Genomic DNA, 14,973 nt, shown 5'->3' on the forward strand with positions numbered 1-14,973 from the left:
AAAATGTTCTCACTCTGAACATGGAACATTAATGTAGCTCAGCTTCAACAAGCATAAACGTGCATCATATTTCAGCATAAACAGCGACTTTTCCACTGGCACGTTTTACATGACCACAGTGCTTGTTAAGTTAACAATTAAAAGCTTGTTAAGAACACGCTAAAATGAAAGCTGACTGTGTTAGTCTGTTCATCTTAGTTTGCCATGAATATCAAAATTTGGCAATTTCTTGTAAACTTTAGCTGCTGGCTGAGACATATAAATGAATTCCTGTTCTGAATTTATTCTTTCAAAAAAAAAAGATAATTAAAAAACAAACCATTTTTTAGTAGTGATAAAGAACAGGACTGTTAAGAGTATGGATAAGATAAAGATAGAATCCTAACATACCATCCCTAGCTGGTTAGTGGTTACAGCCTGACTATGGGAGGATGAGAACATCACAGTTCAAATCCCTTCACTATATGCCTTGTTCAACCAGTGTTATTTTGTGAAAAATGTGAAGGATCACTTAATCCCCCCCCCCAATATTAAAGTGCAACTTAAATCATCATCATCCATGTAGATTTAATAGATATTGAACATACAAATTTAAATTAAATATATTGTTATATAATATTAATTCTATATTAATCACACATAAGATATAGCTAATAGCTTTATATATGTATGTAGTGAGTGATATCGGCCGATTAATCGGCTGTCGGCTTTTTCCTGCTTCAAACTATCGTTATTATATCGCCCTTTAAAAATCCACTATCGGTCGACCCCTAATGCCAAGCCAACAGCTTCAACATACAAACATATCACAAAAGCCATGTTAGCCACTCAGAAGCTTGGAAAAACGCTCTTGCTGTTAAGCTACCGACATACTCAGATAAACTGTGGGAGTGGGAGTCTTAGTGCACCAACATCTTAGCCACTTTCCTAGATCAGTACTCTGAGATGACCCCATCAGTTCCTCACCATAGGAGGATATGTCAAGCAGCGTTTAAACAAAGCAGATTACAGCGCACAACTTCAACATCAAACAGATACAGGTGCTCTATCACACATCTTATATCAATATTTTAACCCTAGAACAGGTTTATGAGTGGACGGAAGGCCAAAATGCACAGAAAAAGCTACCTTTTATAAAAATACCTGTTGACAGTGAGTTAATGAAGACTGAAAACAATCAAGAGTCAGCGGACAGGCCAGAAACATCTGACACACGAGATCATCTTTAAACAGAGACAGGGATACATGATCACTTCAGAAGTACAAAACTTAATTCATGTCATGACAACTGAGCAGGTTCCATTTGCTGAAGAGGATTATTGGAGTTTAGAATGTGATTCCAAGAATGACCCATCACATTCAAATTGACTTACATAAATGAGAGCTGGAGGCGGTTCCCTGGTGAGCTCTTGATGGTCCACACACACTCCAAATTAGGTGGATAAGCGTCTGGATAGTTAGGACTGTTAAATGCACCACTCTCCATCAACAGATCTCCTCCACAACCTGAGCAGAAGAAGGGAAAATAATCAGTGTTTCTTGAAGATCTTGTCATATTAGTGTTTGTGTGTGTATGAGAAGAGGCCGAGTTGGAATTCGCAGTGATGAGTTTTAAGTGTGTGTGTGAGAGAGAAGAACATCCTGGAATGTCTTACTTGAGGTGGATGCTGAGTAGGTGGCTCTGAACCCTTTTCTGGAGACCGACTGATCAGAGATAAAGTTGACGACCAAAGAGTTACTGAAGGATGTTACAGGGTGAGGGAGGGAGCCACAGTAGCGCCCTGATGACATGTTACATCATATTTCCATTAGAATTTAAGGCTACATATCATTTTACTGATTGAACAAGTTATTGACTTGTTACATTCAACCATATTCAGTTTAACAATGTCATCACATACTGTATCATTGTTAACTATAAGCTTATCTCATCATTCACGCAACATGACTTGGTGAAAATAACCTGACACAGCAGACAGTGCAGACATACAAATCTAGCCTGTTCTCTCTCTCTCTCTATTGCATAATTATGCATACATACGCACACACACACACACACACACACACACGCACACACTATATATAAGTACCAATTAAAGGAGCCTGGTAGTTATCACCATCTAGGATCTCCACAGCATCACGGGAGCAGTTGGAGGTCATCTCTAACTCAAAGTCAGTGAATGACAGGGTCACATGGTTGACTGCCCACAGAAAGACAAGGTAAAGGTTAAAAGTATATACAACAATAAGACTTTTTAGTTTGAGGGCTGACTAACATAACTCACATGGTTCCTGTGCTCTGATGATCCAACTACAGTTCTGATTGGGCGGGTATGGTAATGGATACCGTGGCGATACAATGGCCCCACCAACATCATCTGTTGTGATGGTTGCACCACAAGCTGTTGAAAGAAAGAAAGAAAGAAAGAAAGAAAGAAAGAAAGAAAGAAAGAAAGAAAGAAAGAAAGAAAGAAAGAAAGAAAGAAAGAAAGAAAGAAAGAAAGTCAATATGTGCATGTCTTCCTCCATAGTTGCTTAACAAATAAGAAGCTATTCATTGCATCCATTAGGGTTAAATGACTTCATGCTAGCTGAAAAATATTAATCACTAAATATCCAATGGATGGCCTTTACCTCTTTGATTAGTTAAATCCAGGTGGTGATGTATTTTTTTGGGCCAGGCAATGTAATCTATTGCATAGCATAAGGGAGTACTTAAAAGGACATAAATTAATTCCCTGATCTCGTGACTTCAACAGAGAGGTTATAGGAAACCCACCTGTAGAGAAGCGAGCACTGAAGCCACGGTGGCTGCGACTGGAATCGGACCTAAAGCGAACATAGATGGTGTTCTGGGTGGAGATGATGGGGGAAGGAGGACTGGTGCCACACAAATGGGCTAGCAGAGGAGATGATTGGGTTGGCCCATCATGGATCTACAGAGGGACACACATATGGTATCAGGAAAACTATGTAGCGTGAACTGTACCACATCAACAAGTACTACAGTTTGTTTGCTTATATGGTCAGTAGCAAATAGACTGTATTAAAGAGAGATTTTCAGACTTTCGCAATTTTCCCTGTCCACCTAGTCATACACACACACAAACACACACACGTATCACAACATATCGCAATGTATCGTAACATATCATGACGTATCACAAGGAATCACAATGTAGTGTAATGTATTGTAATATTCTGTATTATAATATAACTTATCATTTCATAACTCAAGATATAGTAACTCAAAGTATTATGACTCAAGTTATTGTAACTATGGTAGTAATGTATCATAATTAATCATAAGATACCACAATGTAATGTAACCTAACATGGCATAACGTGACTTACAATAAGATATCCTAACGTAAGGTACAGTAAGATTACCATAATGTGTTGTATTGCAACATATGGCAATGCAGTTGATCGCAACATATTGTAACTTTTTGTATTAATGAAATAATAGAAATATAATAATAATGAAACATATATGGTAACTACAATAGTGCTACGATACTTTGTGCTACGATACGTTACGACACGCACAGTAACAATACGTTACGCTACGTATTGCAATGCCACGTAGCGTAGCACAACGTATCGTAACATATTGCATGGTTTATTGTATTCAAATAGGATCAGGCCATCAAATCTGCCAAGGCCACTTGAGGGCTGTACTAGGATGGTTTTCAAAGGGTTATTTCTGCTGTAGATCGACAAGTCAGCAGTAACCATCAGAGATTTGTACTAACCCTGTAACTAACCCATATGCAACCATGGATATTCACAAAACAGGAAGAAAAACTCCAAACCACATAGGGTCTGAATATTCTACAAGGTCATTAATAAAATAAAGTGATTTGGCAGAATGCTTTTGAATTAGAAATTAAGTTTTTATAAATCAGTCACTCACAGCCACATAGTCCCAGGAGCAGTTGCTATGGAATTCAATGTCCAGGTCAGAGAAGTTGAGTAAAACTCTGTGGTTGGGATCCACACTGACAACCCAGGAACAGTCCACATTGTTGGGATAGCTGTTGGGATACAAAGGAGAATGGATCTCCCCTGATGGAGCTGTGACTGGGCCTCCGCAGCCTGCATGAGAGACAACAGTTAATCAAAGGTTACTAAGAGTGCTGAAGCTGGTAGAGAACAATGCAGCTTGCCTCTGATTTATTCTATCTTATATCTATATGTGGGTATGAATCAGAGGAGGTTCGTCCATAGAGGCATGCTGATCTATGATTGGCTAAAACATGTAAAATGACGCGCTAAGGGACCTCCCCAGTTTTTTCAGTCACGAGCCACCATTGGTATGAATGTAGTGATAATAGTAATAAAAGTAGTGTCCCATTTGTCCATTTCAATTCCCTGTGACCAACCATTAGCCAGGAGCAGCCATAAATACAAGATGGATTAGCGAGAAAGATGCCATGTGCATAGATCATCTCAAAGTTTGCTACTCTTAATCCAAAAAACCTCATAAATGATAAAATGAGTCACTGTCAATGAGCAGATTAATGTTAAGTGAAACTAACTCATAGCACATTTGCTCAAAAGATTTCTATATTCACCAGCATATTTTGGTTGTTTGCGGTTACTTGTTTTGGGTTACTTTCAGTCTGCGTGATGCTCCCCAAGAGAATTTCATTTCCCTTATTATCTTGTTATTTATCTTACCTCATGTATTATAAAAATGAAATGATGATACTAATGCAGTCCCTATACAATTGTGGTGTACATCATGGCAGTTTTGAGTTCCATGATTTCTACATCTCTCATTTTTCTGTTAATGGGTTGAAGGTAGCACACACTACTGTGTCACTAAAACATTCATAAAGTTTGGTCCAATAATGAATTCATTATTGGTCTTCTGAAAATATGACCAAATCTGCTGCATCCAAAATATACATACAATAATGATACTAATATTTGGTTAAAGGTCCCTTTTCACCTTAATTAGGCACTTTTGACAGCCATCCACAAGCTTCTGGTTGTCCTCTGGCTGAATTTTTTAACCACTCCTCTTGACAGAATCATTGAAGTTCATCTAAATTTGTTGACTTTCTGGTGCAGCCTTGTTTCTTCAGCACAGTCCACATGTTCTTCACTGGGTTCAAGTTGGGAAGACTATTCCAAAACCATAATTCTAGCCTGATTTAGACATTCCTTTGACACTTGTGATGTGTGTTGGGATCATTGTCCTGATGGAACACCCAACTGCACAAGACCCAATCTTCTGCTGATTTTCCCAAAGAATTTGGTGATTTACATTCTTTAGAACAGCAGATCCACTGGCAGCAAAGCAGCCCCAACACATAGAACTACAACCACTCACCTATGATCATATTGCTGGTCAGTGTGGTCATTGTTCAGATAAATAATGCACTCTTTAGGATCAATGCTGAGCTCCTTAGTCTTTCACAAAGTGTTTGCGGCAGAGTCTCATGGGTGTATCAAACACAGCCTTTTAAAATGGGCCTAGAAAAGTTGTTATCAATCACAATACCTAAAAGAAGTTCACCTAAATTGATTGTACTGTTTCAAGCCAGCTGATCATTAAAATTTTTTTGCATATCTGTATGCATATCTGAACCTTTCACCTTTGGCATACATACCTTTGACTGTATGTAGGCCATATGGACATGTGCGCACTAATTTCTACTCACCTCCCTGGACTTCCGCCCAGCTTGCATTGAAACCTCGACCACTGACATAAGCATCAGATTTGAAGCGCACTGTGACCAGGTTGCCAGTGCTGGAGACGAGCATTGGGCTGGATGTGGTGCTGCAGAGCTTTGCCAGCACAGGGGCTGAAAGATCTGGGCCTCCATAAACCTAAGATGAAGTCAAAGTAAGGTCACCTATGTTAGGTTACCAGTTTCACTACTCTGTCATTTATTATACCATTTATACGTTAATTAAGAAATAAAAGTAAATAAATTAAAAATAAATTAACCTTTGTATTGTAAAAACAAAAATTGAAAAAACATCCTGTTCTTTAACACTTGTGTCAAGTAAGTGTGGTATCTTCCTCACTTAATTGTGGTGCACCAATGAGCCATATTGGGTTATTTTGCATGTTCTGAACCAAACTTAGTCGGATGAAACAGATCCATAAATCAATAACTTACCTCCAAAACATCATAGTTGCAGTCTTGGTGGAACTCCACGTCAAATTCATGGATAGTAAGTGTGATGCTGCTGCCAGCTGATGTGGTGATATACCAGATACACTCCCTGTTTTCTGGGTATCTGTTTGGATAGTCTGGGCTGGTGAAGGAGCCACTTGGAGCAGACAACTCCCCACCACAACCTGGAAGGACACAAACCAGTCACAGGGGACTAAATACTTGATTGCAGATTGTTCAAACTACTTGTGCAATGATATCATCTAAACTTGACAGTAATTATACATATCATTTTCAGATGTAGCACAGCTGGTTCTTAACTACTTCGATATACACCACCAACACCAAGGTGGCTGTAACCTGGCAATACTGACAAGTTATGTGAAAGAAGACAGTTCTGAGAGCAAGTCAATATATGGGACCGGTTCTACAAGGCTTTAATTATGAGTTTTGGAAAGTGTTTAAAATAACAATGTCACCTACGCAACTGTTGGGTGTGAAGACTTCTAATTCCGTATTTTCATAGTCTTATGTTTTAGTTGGATTTTACAGAACTGTGACTTTCTCTAGTTGAAAAATGATCTTTTGACAACCACTTGACAAACATCATACGTATAAGCCATGGCAGAACTCAGCAGGATCATACATATTATTGTCTGTCACCATTCATGGCAATACCTATTTTTTTCAGAGATCCCATGGCAGTCCACCTGAGGGAGCATGAGTCTGTCGAGTAGTTAGATAAATATGACCCATAGTCACAGTCATCACGATGCGATGTTGGCGGTAAATATTTTTGTAATGGGTAAAATTTTTACATCAGGAGCTGAAGGTGATAGTTACTGCCCAACCAGTGACCAAAGTTTGATATTGTTTTTCTACATATATAAATGTGTCACCACTTGATATATTACAGGAAACCCATTTCAAGCTATTTAGAGCCATTTTGTGATGACAAAAAAACTTTTGACAGCAAGACAACATCTCTGGCCATATTTATGAGGACAAAACAGTTTTCTTCACCAAGGAGACCTCCGGACATCTCCAGCCAGGTATTTTAAGCCAAAACATGAACCCTAATCAAATGTTTTTTGTGCCTAAATGTGTTTTTCACTCATGGAAAAATGTGTTTTCCACTCAACTTAAATTAGTTCAATTAGCATTTTAACATTTCTGTGTGATGGTTGTGCCTTCTGGAGGTGGCACAAGAAGTGAATGGGCATGTCTTAGCATCCCCTCCCAGACCTGCCCATGTTGAAGCATTTCAAGGATAGAAGCACCTCACCTATTTAGTCTGACTAGCCAGATGTAGACTGTCATTGGGTGTGTGTTTCCCCCTTCCCTGTCTGCGTGTACTAGGTTCAAAACATCTATCGCTACATGAAAGGACAACCTCCGTGCTTGTTTTCCCACTGCAAGCTGTGTTGCTCTCTCACTGTCCACCTTCTGTAGCCTCGTCCTCCTCGTCCTCCTCCTCTGGATTGTCATACCCTGTGCTATGCTGGATCATTGCTCGCCTCTGTTTTACTATCTCCTTATAACTGTACTTCTGTAAAATCTGTTGCCTCTTCACTCCATTTTTTGCTTTTTTACAGCCAATTATCGTATATGGCCTGTCCTCTTCCAGGTCACCTTGGTGGAGAGGAGGTTGTTTGGCCCTGGCACCATTTTGCGATGCCTCGGCCTGCTCAGTCGTCTCCTGGATCCACACACTTTACATATATTATAATTTGTATCAGATAAACTGTCAGTGCAATTTGTAAACAGTGATTTTGTTGTTCGGTTCTGTACATGTGACATCTATTGCATGACTGTCCGCCCTGGTAGAAGAATTCCTCCTCTGTGGCTCTCTCTGACGTTCCTTGCATCTTTTTCCCCGTTTAAAGTTTTTTTTTTTTGCCCCATGAGGCAAGTCTTTCCTCATTTGAATTGAGGGTCTAAGGACAAAGGAGGTTGTTCACTGCACAGATTATAGAGCCCACTGAGGCAATGTGATTGTGTTTTTAGGCCATATTAATGAAATGTATCTGATTTAATTTGACTGAACAACATACATACTGACAATTGTGATCTACTCGAGACTAGACTAGACTAACCTGTTGTTAAGGGAACATTAACAAGTGGCTGAATACTTTTGCACGCCACACTTTTCAGTTTATTTGTAAAAAAAAAAAAAAAAATCATTGTTTGCTTAGTCAACTACATGTAAAAGACGAAATTGGAGATTTGAAAATGTTTTAGTGTAGAGGCAGACAGGAAATGACTGCTTAGAGAGGGGGTACTGGCTACTGGATCTTTAACATCCAAAACGTCAAAAATTGTCAATTCAGCCTCAAAGAGTCATCATCTTCGATTGGCACTTGCCACAGGATTCCCAAATTGTCTTTGCATTATGATGTTAAAGTGGTTTAACAGGGGATAAGTGCAGCAAGGGTGATTGGTTTTGAATATCGATGTCTCCAACATACCTATCTACAATTCAACATAATGTATTCTTTCTGATCTCACCCTGTATCCAGGCAGACCTGGCAACAAAATGACCAAAATTCAATTAGTAAACCCCAGACATGATTATTGAAATGCTGTGATTTGTACCAGGCAAGTTCATTTACAAGATTAGAGCCCTCATTTTTAAAACTTCTGAAAGCTAGAGCAGATGTTATTTACTCATTGTGAAAAATCTTAGCAAGTACAGAGATCTGTGCGTAGTGGACCTGTTGTTTCCGCCTGGCCCACAACAATGAAAGACGTGTCCTTCTTACCATTCTGGTACCACATCATCTGGAAGCCAGGCATGGACACAGTGGTGTCTGTTCTGAACACCAGTGTGAGGGCTGAGCTTGTGGTGGTGCTGGCTGGTGGGGGTGTGGATCCACAGAATGTACCAATCAGAGGAGCTTGCTCATTAGGACCATTATAAAGCTAGAACAGTAATAAAAAATAAAACGGATATCTTATAATGCTACAATACCAAAACTTTAGTACAACAGCAAAATGTTCTGCATTAGAAAACATGTCAGATTTACAACAGACAAAGACCAGACCATGAACAAAACACAATTTCACAATTTTCTATATATTGTGTTTCTATATATATATATATATATATATATATATATATATATATATATATATATATATATATATATATATATATATATATATATACACAGTGGTCCTCAATAGGCGGTCACTCACTGCTCTGAGCGCAATTTTTGACTTTCACTTTCGTTTTTGGAGCAGTTCACATATTGACATTTTGCCAGCTGTAGGAGCAATTTCACTGCTAAAAGAAAAGCGGACAGTGAAAATCGGCAATTCGAGGAAGAATGTACTGAAACATTTGCATTTATTCTCCCTCCAACCAGCACCCATGTGCTTAATATGCCAGGAGACTACAGCTGTGATGAAGATTTCCAATTTGAAAAGGCATTATAAGACAAAGAATAGGAATTTTGAAGAGCCATGTGCTTTTTCAGAGGTAAGAACAACAAAAATTAATGCACTGAAATCGTCATATCAAGTTACAAGCAGGATTCTTGTCACATCTAAGACACAACAAAAAGCAACAGAGTGCTCACTTAGAAACTTTGTTTTATTCAATTATTTTAATTTGTCAAAATGAAAATAAATAAATAAATGAATAAATAAATTTCCATTTAAGATTTGGATTTGAGTACCCCTGATATATAGTATATTTATTTTCTCTTAGTCAGTAACTTCCTTCCTATTAGTTTTTATTTGCACAATATGCACACCTCCAAAATCTGCACCCCATTTATACTGCTGTGTCAAATTTAATTTCTCCTCCGAGGATCAATAATGGTTTATTTTATCTTATAAGTATCTAAACTGCAGTGAGACAATAAACAAAGAGGTGTGGGGTTTTGTGTGTTAAATGTAAGTGGAACTGTGTTGAGCAACACATTAATTTAGTGAAGGGATCTCAAAACACAAAACTGTATCTGCATCATTCCAAGCTGAGAGTACTGAGTATAAAACTGGGAAGTGTTTGACTCTAATAGTCAAAATAATTACTGGAAAATCCTAGTTTGAATCTAGTAATTCCCAGTGTAACCAACACTAAATATCGATGTTATCCACCCTGAAAAAGCATATAAATGGCTACTTGATGCTGGTTGTAGGGAAGGAAAAAGAAGGAGGCGTTGCATCATTCCTCCTGTCGGCCACTGATGGCATGTTCATTCTGTGGTGCAGGCCAAGCTGGGACCATCAATATTCTCTCTCTCTTTTTAATGTCCTGCAGCCCTCTTCTAGGTGTGCAGGCGCGTCAATTTCTTCACACAAACACTGAATTTGCACAGACCCAGTTACTGCTGTGCTTCATGCAACATTCATAGGTAATTTTGTGTTAAATTTGGCTATCAATAATAATTGATGATCATCAGGGATCCAATTTAGATTAGATGGGCACCACCCTTGAACAAGGTACTAAACTCTAAGTTTGTAACTCTGATTAATAATTCACTTAATAAATACAACCAAAATTACCAGAAAAGCTAGTAATGGTTGGATTGAAAGGATTTTGGAGTCCTTGATGGAAGCCACAGGGCTACACGTTCCCATTTTCAACAGTGATGATAGTGGAGTTACGGAGTGAGAAGGCTGCCAAGCCAATAACCACAGTTTTATACTCTGTTTCTACTTTTCTAAGTGGCAAACCACTCAACATTTTCGACCACTTAAACATTGTTGAGCACTGCATACACTGGACAAGTACCAGTTGAGTTTGTGATGTCAAAAAACAGGTATTTTTGATGGGAAGTCAGACTGTCTCTAGCTGTGTTTTGGCCAACCACAACTGTTTTTTTTTTTTAAGCCAAAACATGAAGCTTACCTAACCCTGCCAAGGGTTTTTTGTGGCTAAACCTAATCATAGCATTCGCGCAGCACTGTGACAAGAGAAAAACAGAAAATGTAACCTGATGAAATGTAACATTGCAAAGTAGAGAAACACAAAGTTTGAATTTACTGCTTTGCAACATTTCTTCTTGCGATTGGGCTGCAAATGTAATAATTTTACCCAAATCCTATTAGTAATGCATTAATATTTCTTTGTTACTGCTAACGGTGATACATTGCTGTAACATGTTACTTATATAGCAAATTACCCCCAAATAGTGTTCCATGATGGGTATAGAAGGAAAGGCGATTCTACTGAAAGAGAATACCTCAGCGAAGCTTGTTTAAAAGAAAAAAGAAATTAAGAAATTAATGCGCACTAATTCATTTTTCAGTTATCTGTGTGAAGTGAAATTAACTTGTAACTAGTACAACACTGTTTAAGAGTGTGCAAGTGTTTACCTTGATGTAGTCATAGGAACAACTGCTGGAAGTGGCCTCCAGCTGGAAGGCAGTGAAGGTGTAGTTGACAGTGTTTCCACTGGTGGCTTGGATGGTCCAGCTACACTGAGAGTTGTCTGGGTAGTTGTTGGGGAAGTTCAGTGACTCCACTACTCCTTTGTGCCGGCCTGAGATGAGCATACCTTGGCATTCTGAAAACAAAAACAAGCAAACATTGAAACACAATACAATTCACAGTTAATGTCAATGAATGAATTCGATGTTTGTCTCAGCTGAATTCTGCAGAGTTCAGCCAATATTTTCTGGGGTCATACTGTATATTTTCTCCAATTCACTTTAGCAAGACAAATGTAAAAAATTCCAAAGGTGGCAAAACATAATACAATATGACATGTTCAGTCCCTAGCAGTATCCCGAGTGTGTTTTCGTACTGGAGGTGTATGATGCAAAGAAGCCTCCAGTGTTGACGACGCTGTCAGTGCGGAGTTTGACGTAAAGCTGATTGCTGGAAGAGCTGATGGTGCTGGGCAGCCCAGTGCCGCATAACTTGGCAATCTCAGGAGTACTGCTGCTGTTACCATCATACACCTAAATACACACACACACACACACACACACACACACACACACACACCATTAAATGGTGAAATAAAGGAAACGAAATCTTTTCTTCATACAACAGCTATTATTGGTCTATTGCAGTGGTCCTCAGTTGGCGACCCCCAGGCTGCACCCGGCCCGCTGGCCTCCTATTTGTGGCCCCTGAACTGTTATTCCTTCACCATGTGTTGTGGTTGGGTCAGCACATGTATACCAGGACTTGTCTCCATGCCAACGATACACAGACAGCTGGGTCACTCACTGCTGCCAGTGCAATTTTTAACTTTCACTTTCGTTTTTGGAGCAGTTCGCAAACTGACATTTTGCCAACTGTAGGAGCTGAGATTGCATGAAAATGGTGCGTTCCAAGTTCACCGCTAGAAGAAAAGTGGACAGTGAAAATCAGCAATTCAAGAAAAATGGACTGAAAAATTTGCATTCATTCTCCCTCCAACCAGCGCAAGACTCATGTGCTTAATATGCCAAGAGACTATAGCTGTGATGAAGATTTCCAATTTGAAACAGCATTATGAGACGAAGCATAGGAATTTTGATGAGACATTTCCTCAATATTCAGAGGTAAGAACAACAAAAATTAATGCACTGAAATCGTCACATGAAGCTGCAAGCAGGATTCTTGTCACGTCTATGACACAACAACAAAGCAACAGAGTGCTCACTTAGAGTGGGCTGGATTTTGGGTAAGCACAAGAAGCCGTTCTCAGATGCAGAAATAATGCATAACTAAAGTGATGGACACAATATTTGAAGGCAAAGAAATAGAGGAAATATTCACCTATGTATTTTTATTCATGTCAAAATGGAAATGACATTGTATTTTAGTTTGTATTTTTGTTGTTGTTTTGAATGAAAAGGACATTTTGTTTTGAATATTACAGTATTGTTGCATGTGGCCTGACCGACCTCAACACATGGAACTCTGAGTCATTGAAAAACATGTTTGTGGCCCTTAAAGATTTGTACACCTGGTCTATTGCATTGCATTTGGCAAAAGTCTTGTTTGTTTGTTTGTATTTTCATAAATGGTTGACCTTCTTGGTCACACCTGTGCTTATGCTGCTTTGAAAAGTGTATACAATGATGTACTGTTAACAAAGCATATGGCTTATAGGTTGTTAAGAGCATGTTTTGGTATTACAAGGTTATACTTGTAATAACAACATGTTGACAAATGATGAATCAAAAACGCACCCCTTGCACAATTACATACATCAAAAATTGCTTTGGCAAGTATTGAAAGCCTTTATTCAAAGGCCAAAAATAATACTCCTTAATTCAGCTTCTACCTTCTTTAGGCTGTTTAAACAAGACCAACACATATGCACACAAATTATTTCTAAGATTTTGAGAACAATTTCCTTTAAATCCATGTTTGTGAGCACTTGTCAAGTGGACTGATTACAATTAAAGGACACTTTTAAGGCCACTCTAGAATGTTAAATGGTTCAGCATTATCATGACATAATGCCCTATAGGTTCTCAGTTGGATTTAGGTCAGGCGAAGACGAGGGCCAGTCAATGGAATCAGTGCCTACACACTCCACATCAGGCCAGGCACTGTCTCGCACCAGGAAGAACCCAGGGCCCACTCCAAAATCTGACAGTCACTCTGAGGATTTCATCTAGGTACTTCACAGCAGTTAGAGTACCACTGGCTATGCCATGGAGGTCTGTGCGACCCTCCAAAGATATGCCTCACCAGACCATCACTGACCAAATGCCAAACTGGTCATGGTAAATGACCATGTCAGAAACATGCACACCAGTAGCCTGCTGGGGGCCATTTTGTGGGGCTCTGGCAGTGCTCCTCACTTTCCTCTTTGCAAAAAGAAGCAGATGCCAGTCCTGCTGCTGGCTTGATGATCTTTCATGGCTCTGTCCAGCTCTCCTCCTGCCTGCCTATAACAGCCGGTTAGGACTTTGAACATTACTGTTTACTGTGACTTTAGGATAAATTAGATACAATTAGATAAATTAGATATAAATTAGATAGGGGTGTGAAATTATCACATTAATTGTGATTAAATAATTACAGTCATAATTACCACGTTATGTTTTCTAATCACATTAATCTAATTTTTAATCGCTAACTTTACTATTTCTGTATTTGAGTTGACTATTTATAAAATCCGTTTTTATGCATTGGGCTTGTGCTTGAGTTGTTGGGGGTGGAAAACAATGGTCAGTCACACCCTGAAGTGGACAGTGATTGGCTGTCATTGTGTTCGGAGTGGTTTAGCATAAGCGGATAGGCTCCCATTGTAGTGGGGCGGGCGAGGTAAGGAGCGGTGAGTTGCGGAGAGGAGACGTGAATTGGGAGGAACATGTGAGAGTTGTCGGTCCAATGAAATCGGGAAATTTCCATTTCACAAAAGCCCTGATGGCACCATTGATAAATGTAGAGTGATATGTCCTCTTTGTAAGAAGGAGTTTGCTTACCACCAAAGCAGCTCAAGTTTTTTAGCCTACCACATCAATGCAAAGCACCTAGTCCCAAATGCAGCCACAGCTGATGTTAGCAGCGAAAACATTAGCAATTTAGCGAGCTATAGCAAAGCTCCTCGCCAAACTAAACTCGAGGAGAGCACCCCACGTATGAGCAAGTCTGCGATCGACAGCTGATGAATGTTCTTGTCAAGTGGATAGCGATGAACTGCAGGCCGCTAAACATAGTGGAAGATGAGGGGTTAACAAAGGTGTTGCAAACTGCGTCCAATGACCTAATATACAAGTCACCCTGCAGGACCACAGTGACAACCAAAATCAGCAAGATATACAACGGTGAAAAGAAAAACAAACTTGACAGCATGACCTGACTCTGCCTCTGATTGGTTGGTACTCCTTGCCTTTTGATGAGTTGATTACATTTAGGTGAGGGGACTAATGGTTAATA

At 39.3% G+C, this 14,973-nt stretch overlaps 1 protein-coding gene across 1 annotated transcript in view; it reads right to left on the reverse strand.

The window, feature by feature from the left end:
* The window catches only part of cubn (cubilin (intrinsic factor-cobalamin receptor)), a 127,396-nt gene that overhangs the window by 74,185 nt on the left and 38,238 nt on the right, over positions 1–14,973 (reverse strand). The window contains exons 26-36 of the mRNA XM_037079515.1: positions 11,891–12,047; positions 11,460–11,650; positions 8,897–9,056; positions 6,138–6,319; positions 5,673–5,841; positions 3,917–4,098; positions 2,780–2,936; positions 2,286–2,402; positions 2,091–2,201; positions 1,656–1,781; positions 1,374–1,506 (exon numbers count right to left, since the gene is read on the reverse strand). Of these exons, the coding sequence (XP_036935410.1) occupies positions 1,374–1,506; positions 1,656–1,781; positions 2,091–2,201; positions 2,286–2,402; positions 2,780–2,936; positions 3,917–4,098; positions 5,673–5,841; positions 6,138–6,319; positions 8,897–9,056; positions 11,460–11,650; positions 11,891–12,047 (1,685 nt within the window). The remainder of the gene's footprint in view (positions 1–1,373; positions 1,507–1,655; positions 1,782–2,090; positions 2,202–2,285; positions 2,403–2,779; positions 2,937–3,916; positions 4,099–5,672; positions 5,842–6,137; positions 6,320–8,896; positions 9,057–11,459; positions 11,651–11,890; positions 12,048–14,973) is intronic.

This window comes from Acanthopagrus latus, chromosome 19, assembly GCF_904848185.1.
Source record: "Acanthopagrus latus isolate v.2019 chromosome 19, fAcaLat1.1, whole genome shotgun sequence".
Classification (NCBI taxonomy): domain Eukaryota; kingdom Metazoa; phylum Chordata; class Actinopteri; order Spariformes; family Sparidae; genus Acanthopagrus; species Acanthopagrus latus.